This window comes from Carassius auratus, chromosome 27 (assembly GCF_003368295.1).
Source record: "Carassius auratus strain Wakin chromosome 27, ASM336829v1, whole genome shotgun sequence".
Taxonomy (NCBI): domain Eukaryota; kingdom Metazoa; phylum Chordata; class Actinopteri; order Cypriniformes; family Cyprinidae; genus Carassius; species Carassius auratus.
This window is the reverse complement of record NC_039269.1, coordinates 25,053,728-25,063,482: the sequence shown is the minus strand read 5'-3', so window position 1 is coordinate 25,063,482 and position 9,755 is coordinate 25,053,728. Positions and strand designations below refer to the sequence as shown.

Sequence of the window (9,755 nt, the reverse complement as noted above, 5' to 3'; positions counted from 1 at the left end):
GTTAATGACTTTATAAGTAAACATAGATGATCCAAACAGTACGATAAATCACACACATTAGCACAGAAAATAGGGCGAATACATTTTAGAAAAGAACAACCAAAAGAATCTTTCCAGGAGAATAAGAAGTCATCATGGATTTTAATACACTTGTAATACACTGTAATACATGCAAGCTGAGTCAGTGACACAAACCCTTAAAGTAACACACATTATATAACTTACCACTTACAAAGCTCCTTGCTTCCTGAATTAAAAAAAAAAAAAAATGTTTAAGAGATCCAGGCAACAGTTCATAGGCACTAAAAGAGCTTCGAACAGTCCATAATAAAGAATCAATGCAGATTATACTCTTCTTAGTTAAAAAAGGTCTTTTAAAAAATATTTTGGATGAATGAGCAGATTGAGAAGCAGCAGTTTCAGGGGCCAAGAATGTTTCACTGATACCCAATACTGTGCTCCCTCCTTAAGAGACTCATCAGCCTTTGGGTTGCCACCTGCATTATTGATTGCTCTGAGAAGAGGATCCGTTACCTCGTTTCCAAAGTCGTTGCTGTGGGCCATGGGATAAGGATGTCACCAATAATTCCTCTAGTTTAATAAAATGTTATTTCAGTGGACAGTGAGGTTATGCATGTTATAGAGGTTATGTTTGATCCATGCATCACCTATTTTCAACCCTTCTGTGCAATAATGTTTCCACACAATGACACCATTTTTTTTTTTTTTTTTTTTTTTGAGTGGGTTGAAGCAATGACTTCCTTCACAGTATGGCAGGACTCCAGTGCGCTGCTGCAAAGGCTTGTCTACTGTATTAACCTCATCTCCCTTCGCAAAAACACGTGAGAGAGTGACAGAGTGAATAATAGCACCTTTGCTATACCAACCTCATTTATAAATCTGAATTATTCCATAATATGTGGGAGTTTGAATGTAGAATGCAAAAAGTGGAGGGAACAAAGAGAGGAACAAACAGCAGGTGGCGCTAACTACAAAGAATTGTAGTTGTGGTTCTGTTTTTGTCGTGAATTGACTGCCACTACGACTTTGTTTTTAATTTATGTAACACAATTCTGCTTCCAATGATTTTAATCCCCAAGATTCTGTTAATACTCGGTTTTCAACATTTAGAAATGCGGAGAACCCCACCAAGACCAGCCAAGAGACCCTAGTAATAAATAAAGTCTAAAAACGTTCATTAAAAACATTAGGATGCATTCCATTCTCAGACATTATATATAAAATGCATAATACATGTAAATATATTTATATACTTTAACAATTTAATGACTTAAACTAAAAATAAGACATAATAAATACTAGAAGGACTATGCATGCTTTATATTCATGGCAGATCTTTAAAAACCCCTAAACGCATAACATCTACACAGAAAAGTATTAAAACATGTACAGAAATGTAAAGAAAAAGAAATATGTGATACTTCATAATCTAAAATTATAACAGGTCGCGTATAAAGTGATTGAAATCTCCAAATGTGTTATGATATATAGTGCATAATGTTTCAATGTCGGCTTAACTGTCTGTATGTGTGATTTGACGGACGTCGATACGAACCAATAGTGTCATTTGTAGAAGTCAAGACGCTCTCACTCCACCAATCAGCGTTTAGAGGAGGTGGGACTTTTGGTTCTTTGCTGCCGTGTAATTCGTGCAGTACAATTAGTTATAGCGCACGCCCGGACAACACAGCTAAGATTGGGTACCACTCTGACGGGAGATGGCTTTTCTTATGATTCAGTGCTTTTAAAATGAACTTTCTGAGGACGGCTCTTCCTTTCTTCTGAGCGCAAATGATCGCGCTCGAACGTATATCGCCATTTTACACCAGCGCGTGCACTGGACGCAAAATGTTATCGGGATGAATCCCCGCCGCTTTCCATCGGTAAGCAAAACGAGATGTGCTTGGCTTAGCTTTGTTTGCCGGCAAATAACATGAGCGGCATCCGCTGTCTGGCATCCGAATGAAAGCCTGCGCATTGCGGTGCGGTTTGTATTGGTTTCGTCTCGTATTTTGGAGCGTCGGGCATCCCCTCATCTCCCACGCATCACCTAATCGATAACCGATTGCGTGGACCTGGGGCAGATGTCACGCTTTCTTCTGTGCCATCATCGCTGCACGTGATACACCGCAGCCCTATTTGTAACATCACTGGCTCTTCTGTGTCATAAATGAAAATCAAACCCTACCCTCTAAAATTCACACCACCATGGGAGAAGAATGCTGGCTTTGGAAGGAAACACAAGTCTTGCTCGAGAAACCACCCCAAAATAATCGCCAACCCGGGAATTGTGATGAAAGTGCTACGGCGGAAGAAGATCATTATGTTTCTGGCCTATTTTCTGCTGGTGGCTTTGACCATGCTGAACCTGGCTAATTACAAATGGACCAAAGAGCCACAGCAGTGCAACCAGCCGATGCAGGGAGTGAACTTCCAAAGCAGATCAGACATCCGTCACCTTTACAAAGCCCCGCAGGTCAAGAAAAGGCAGCTGGTGTACGTTTTGACCACTTGGAGGTCCGGCTCATCATTTTTCGGGGAGCTCTTCAACCAAAACCCAGATGTCTTTTTCTTGTATGAGCCCATGTGGCATATTTGGCAGAAGCTGTACCCGGGGGATGCCGTGTCCCTCCAGGGAGCGGCCAGGGACATGCTAAGCTCTCTTTACAGGTGCGACTTCTCCGTTTTCCAGCTGTACAACAGTCCTGGGGGCAAGAACATTACCACTCTCGGACTGTTTGGGGCCGCCATCAATAAGGTCATCTGCTCGTACCCCTTCTGCACGTCCTACAGGAAGGATGTGGTGGGAATGGTGGACGAGAAGGTTTGTAGAAAGTGCCCTCCACAGAGTCTTGAGATGCTGGAGGAGGAGTGTCTAAAGTACAACACGATCGTGATCAAGGGAGTTCGCATTTTGGACGTCAACGTTCTGGCCCCCCTGATGGAGGACCCTTCATTGAATCTGAAAGTGATTCATTTGGTGCGAGACCCCAGGGCGGTGGCCAACTCCAGGATCAAATCCCGGCACGGACTCATACGGGAGAATTTGCAAGTCGTACGCAGCCGAGACCCCAAGCTTCGTCGCGTGCCATTCGTGGACCCCAACCACAAAATGAACAAAAAAGACGGGTCCGATTACCACTCCATTGGAGCCATGGAGGTGATCTGCGAACAGATGTCTAGAACTCTGAAAACCGCTCTTCAGCCTCCCGCCTGGTTCAAAGGCAAGTACTTGACGGTACGCTACGAGGACCTGGTGGAGAACCCCATCAAAACGGTTCGGAGTGTTTACCGCTTCTTTAATCTCTCAGCCAATCACGACATTGAGATCTTTGCTATGAATATGACGACAGGACCGAACGCCTCCACCAAACCCTTCATCGTGTCCTCCAGGAACGCCACACAAGCGGCCAGCGCCTGGAGAACTGTGTTGAACTACCAGCAGATCAGACAGGTGGAGGAGTACTGTCAGCATGCCATGTCTCTGCTGGGATACCTGCGCGTCCGCACGGCCGGGGAGGCTAAGGATTTGAGCAGACCATTATTGACAGTGCCCAAAATATGAACCACCGCCGCCAAAGACTTTTGATGTTTTGCAGTTGTGCTGATAACAGCCTGATACTCATTCTGTACCAACTGCTATTTATGTTCAGTGCTTAATGGCTCAGTGGAATGTATATGTTTGCATCATACTTTGCACAGCCACTTATTGTATGTTGGGACCAGAATATTTTCTGTGCATCACCACATGTTTGACCAAATAAGAGAGAAAAAAACAACTTTGTGTATGATGTGTCATGGATCATTAAAGCTACGCCAAGATATTTATTTAATCCAAACATTTAGATCTGGCATTCCCTGATTTCAGGACTGTTTAAACTAAAGGGACATCTATCTAAATAGCAATAGTCTCACTGTCCCGTGTGTCTAATTTAAACCAGTTCCTGTAGACTTTTTCTCTGGGTTAACATATCCATAAACAGGTCCTTCTTGTTATGCAGTACATTTTAATGTCTTAATTTAAGGGATGAAACATTAAAACCATTTTTAAAGGTGGAAATCATGTTGGTTTTTTTTTTAACCCCAGTATTACAATGAAGTGGGTGAATTTAACATGAAAACTGGCATTTACCAAAAGTATAGCTTAGCCAAATATATACGTAATTCTGTCTTCCAAGCAACAACAGAAGATATATTTTTAAGAATGTGTTACATGTTGTTTTGAATTACAATTACTTACACTTTATAGACAAAAACATCAGAAACATTCTTTAAACTATCTTCTTTTTTTTTGTGTTCCCCGTATAAAATCAGTCATATAGGTTTAGAACGACATGAGGGTGAATCTCTATCTATCTATCTATCTATCTATCTATCTATCTATCTGTCTGTCTGTCTGTCTGTCTGTCTGTCTGTCTGTCTGTCTGTCTGTCTGTCTGTCTGTCTGTCTGTCTGTCTGTCTGTCTTTCTTTCTGTCTGTCTGGCTATCTGTCTCTCTATCTGTCCTTTTTTCTTTTGAAATATCACTTTAACTCACAAAATCCAGTTCCTTAATGACATCATCCTTCAGGAAGTTAAATTATTTTCAAGAAAACAGCAGTAGCATTATTAGCAGTGTACTTCATGAATTGTGTGATGTTTTGTGCTATTATTCGGTTTGTACACTCAGCAATTCAATTATTATTATTTATTTTTTTTGTGATAAAATGACAGAAATCATTAACTCTAAGTTGACACCCTCCTGTAAGTCAGTCTCTCGGAGCATGGTTAACTTTAACACTTCATTTTATCTGTTATGTAAGATCTAATTACATTTTAAGTGCTTGAGCTCAACCTGATACTTCTAAAATTTTCTACACTCCTTAATAGAAATGCTGACAAGTTAGGGAGCTTCAAAGGTACTGCTTAACTGGAATGACCCAATCATTGCATTAACGTGGTTTATGTAACAAGTTTTACAAGTCACTCTCAGCTGCATGCTTTCTTTCAGCCATACAAGAAGTCTGGGTTTCCATTTTTTGATGCAGAATTGTCATCATTAATACAAATAAGGTTAGGGCCGTGCCCAGATTTGAATGTGGCTCATAGAACTGCATTCTTAAAACACTGGTTTCAATTTAGCTAATTTTCTCGGCATGCAAATCTGGTTTAATCAAAGAGGATATTAATTTGTGATCACAGCATATGATTCTATAGAATATTTCTATGACCATCTTCACTTCTGGGTTTGGTAGGCGTAGATATCCCAACACGTTCAAAAATACAGCCTCCCTTGTAACAAAAGAGCACGTGACTGACAGTATGCAAATATTTTAACATGCAATCTGCATTTCCCTCATTTATGTTAAACTCTGCTGGAAATCTGGACAGATTCGCAATAGATTGACGGCTGTGTTTATCATCTCCTAGTTTCACATTTGCATCGTAAGCCTGTGATTTAAATCATAGAGCACGTTGACACATTTTAATTGAAAATCATGGTTTCCACAAAAGAAATTATAGGCAGCACAATTGTTCCAATACGGATGATAAGGAATGTTATTTGAGAAGAAAATCAGCATATTAGAATGGTTTCTGAAGGATCATGTGCCACTGACGTCTGGAGTAAATATGCTGTCAATTCAGCTTTGCATCACAGGAATAAATACCATTTTAAACAGTTATTTTAAATTATAATAATATTTCACAATATTAAAAATTCATCAAATAAAAACAGCTTTGGTGAGCATAAAGTATACAAAAACAGTATATATATATAAAAAATACTGTGTGTATGTGAAATGTATATGTGTTTGTGTGCTTTGCTGTATCTGCACCAGTTTTTATATTTTCTAGTATAAACTAGGTTACCATTATGCATCTATAGTGACGTCTGTACCAGTTCAAAAGCTATTTTAAGAGCCAAGCGTCTGTAATGTCAGGGAAACGGCAATGGCAGCTGCCCTGTTCCTAACGTCATCGATGTAGACGCTTTTTAAACTGTCAGCTGTAGGAGACCACAAATCTTCGCTGATCAGTCTGTCTCTCAGGGGTATCCAGTGACTATGAATCCTTGATTCTGTGAAGTGGTTTACAGCAGTGTGTGTGAGAGCGACTGAGTGATGGGAAGCCACGAGAGAGCAGCCTCTGTTCTCCACAAATAGCAGCTGCGGGTGGGGAGGCCCCTGAGGGGTCGGAGCAGGGGGCCGGGTGGGGAGTGGGTGTTGAATGGCTGGGCTTGAAGATCTGTTGGCACTCAATGTGGGTCCCGGCAAGTGCCCTGCCCCTTCCCCATCTCTGTGCCCTCATCCTGCTGCTGTAAACGGTGACGGAGAAACCTCAAATGACTTCTGGGATGTCGCTAATGATACTGTTACACTTCAAGTTAAGCAGGAAGTTTAGAATCGGGTGTTTACTGTAAATATAAGCCTCATTTCCCACATTTCAGCGTTGTTTGTTACGTTCAGGAGAAAATAGGCACATGCTTAACGTAAACAATGCTGATTATGTTTAATACAAAGCGCACATGTGTTGTGGTGCTCTCCAAAATTGCAGAAGATGGTAATTTGGGAAGAAGAATTGTTGAATAGATTATGTTATTTTTGTTTTCTGTACGCAAAAAAAATTATTTTCACTGCTTCGTAAAAATTGAAGTTGAACCACTGATGTTCTTGATATGTTTCTGAACCTGGGAACATTGCGTTGCTGTCTATGGAGGGTCAGAGAGCTCTCAGATTACATCAGAAATATCCTAATTTGTGTTTTGAAAACGAACGAAGGTCTTATGGGTTTGGAACGACATAAGTAAGTCATTAATGACATAAGTGAGTAACTAATGACAGAATTTTCATTTTGAGGTAAACTATCCCTTTAATGTTGGTCACAAATAATTTGATTGCAAATAAATATTTTTTTTAGTAATAAAAATATTAAACAGTGAATATTAAAATATTAAACAACTATTTTTAGTACTGATAATAATACAAAATGTTTCTTGAGCAAATAAAATTATTTCTGAAATATGTCGTGAGTAATGGAGTAATGATGATAGATGTAAAATTACTGCTTTAGCTCTATTTTATTAAAAATTTTAATCAAATTAAATGCAGCTTTGGTGAGAATAAGAAACTTTCAAACTTTAGAACAGCAGTGTATTTATAATGTTTAAAAGTTTTATAAACTTTGATCATATTGTTTTTACTATTGGAAATATGCATTTCAATTTGCACTCCAGTGTAAATATGTACTTACGCTAAACAGAAACAGATATTTGCACTTGAGGAAAAGAGGGGACGGTGGTGTGTTGAGTCTTGTGAGATTCATATTCAATATTCATATACGGTTTGGTTATTTGGAGTCCTGCAGTTGACCGTTTTTATCCCTAATCATACGTATGACTCTAACCCTAACCTTTTTTAGAGGCAAATCTTTTGTATAATAAGCACACTGTAGCAAATATTTAAAATGTGAATGTAAATAAGGTTTTTATTTTTTAATTTTTATTTTATTTTGAGAAAGTGTATTCACTGACTGGCAATGCATATACAGTATACCAAATATTCAGAAATGTCAACACTTGTTTTGACACTGTTGGCTTTGTCACAAAGAATATAATGCTGACTTTAACAGCTTGAAGAGGCTGAGAAGTAAAAATAGACTATAAACACACACACACACACACACAAGTCATACCTGGGATAAACATGAGGTTTGTGAGTGGTAATTTGACTGATTACTCTTGTGACCGCAAATGTGTTTAACTCTCCAAATTCAGTCTCATTGTCTACTACTTCCACACACATTGCTAGGGCCACAGAGACCGTCCTCAATGCAGTTGTCATGGTTACTTGGTCAGTGATGCCCATCATGCAAATAGAGCAGATGGTGGCCATGCAGACGAGGACAGCTGAGAAGATGGAGTGTATTTAGATGACCTGGGGGAATAAAAGGCTCCAAAAGGAATCTTTCCCTAACAAAATCCCTGCTAATTCTCAATAAGCACTTATTATACAAATCCCCTTCATTTTTGCCCTCCCAGACTGAGTTATTTTTTTAAACCATGAAGCATGCTGTCCATATTTTTGGATGTCTTTTCCAAGCAGTTTAGCGACTGTTAGCAGCACTGGTTAGGTAAATGCATGTGAAATGGTCTAAGTGTTAATACATTGGAGTTCTAGTTAGCAGAGCTCCTGTCGTATTTTAGTGAACACTGGAGAGCTTTAGACTCATCTCAGATGCAGACATGCATATGCATCGGCTCGTATCTCCGCTGACCTGGGTGTGAAGTGTAATTAGCATACTGCCTGCTCTGAGTATGCTGATTCCACTGCTTTGCTTCCACTTACAACCTATCTCGTGATTAAACATTTATGAGAACCTATTTGATTGAGGAACCTGTGATCTTAGAGCCATGGGTTACGAAAGCACAATGATTATATATTTTTTTGTTATGTGGTTCCCATACAGTATGCATACTAATATAATCCCCTTAGGCTATAGAGAAACGTGTGCGCATCCATCTTTAGAATTATGTCCTTGAACTTCATTTTGTAGCTCTGTAGCGTCACTGTTAAAGGGCTATTAGTTGGTGGATTTACTTATTTTAGAGTTAACGAAAGTTATCATGAGCATTGCACTGTCTGAAAAAGATGTCATATATGTGGGTAGAACAGGAAGATTAGTTTTTGGGATAAACAGTTGTTATCAGTGCCGCAGTTAGGTACAAGACCTTTATTATGGACCCCCAGCTGAACTCACAATTGGGGCCAGCATGTGCCTGGAACAAAAGGTCCATTTGTCCCACAGAAGAAAGTCAGTCATACAAGTTTGGAACAAAACGAGTGTCTGCACTATTTCTCTCCAAAAGTTATGAACAGTGAAAATGTTGTACTAAAATGTCAGATATCTCTTAATTCACCCTCAAGCGTTCATCAACATGGTCGTCTATTGTTCTTTTTGACTCCAGGGGCATATACCTTAAAACTTGTTTATCTGGCTTGCCAGCTGAGTTCCAGTTTAACTTGTGCTAGCGCTGGGTTGTAGGCATCATATGGTTACGCTTTTGCCGGTGTTCAGTAATGGCTAACTTGCTCCGGGGCAGGTAACGCTCTGGATAAGAGATCTCAAACTGAAAGGAGACCAATCGGCTGTGAGCAAAGAGACACATATTTGACACAAAGAAGCCACTCCAAATTAAAGGGTTAGTTCACCCAAAAATGAAAATTATGTCATTAATAACTCACCCTTATGCTGTTCCAAACATGTAAGACCTATTATCTTCGGAACACAGTTTAAGATATTTTAGATTTAGTCCGAGAGCTCTCAGTCCCTCCATTGAAGCTGTGTGTACGGTATACTGTCCATGTCCAGAAAGGTAAGAAAAACATCATCAAAGTAGTCCATGTGACATCAGAGGTTCAGTTAGAATATTTTGAAGCATCGAAATTACATTTTGGTCCAAAAGTGGCAAAAACCATGACTTTATTCAGCATTGTCTTCTCTTTCGTGTCTGTTGTGAGAGAGAGTTCAAATCAAAGCAGTCTGGATATCCGGCTGCGAACGAATCATTCAGTTCACCAAATCGAATATGAATAGTTTTTAACGGTTAGCATCTCTAATACGCATTAATCCACAAATGACTTAAGCTGTTAACTTTTTTAATGTGGCTGACACTCCCTCTGAGTTAAAACAAACTAATATCCCGGAGTAATGCATGCACTCAAACAGTACACTGACTGAACTGCTGTAAAGAGAGA

General features: G+C 39.6%; 1 protein-coding gene across 1 annotated transcript; it reads left to right on the top strand.

Moving 5' to 3' along the window:
* The first annotated feature begins 1,664 nt into the window (after nt 1-1,664).
* LOC113046011 (carbohydrate sulfotransferase 2-like) lies at nt 1,665-4,081 on the top strand. The gene has a single exon (XM_026206833.1). The coding sequence runs from the start codon at nt 2,192-2,194 to the stop codon at nt 3,584-3,586; it is 1,395 nt and encodes a 464-aa protein (XP_026062618.1). The 5' UTR covers nt 1,665-2,191; the 3' UTR covers nt 3,587-4,081.
* Nucleotides 4,082-9,755: the final 5,674 nt, after the last annotated feature.

Bases quoted from the DNA above. Each gene is read 5' to 3' on its own strand.
- LOC113046011 (XM_026206833.1), top strand. From the start codon at position 2,192: ATGAAAATCAAACCCTACCCTCTAAAATTCACACCACCATGGGAGAAG.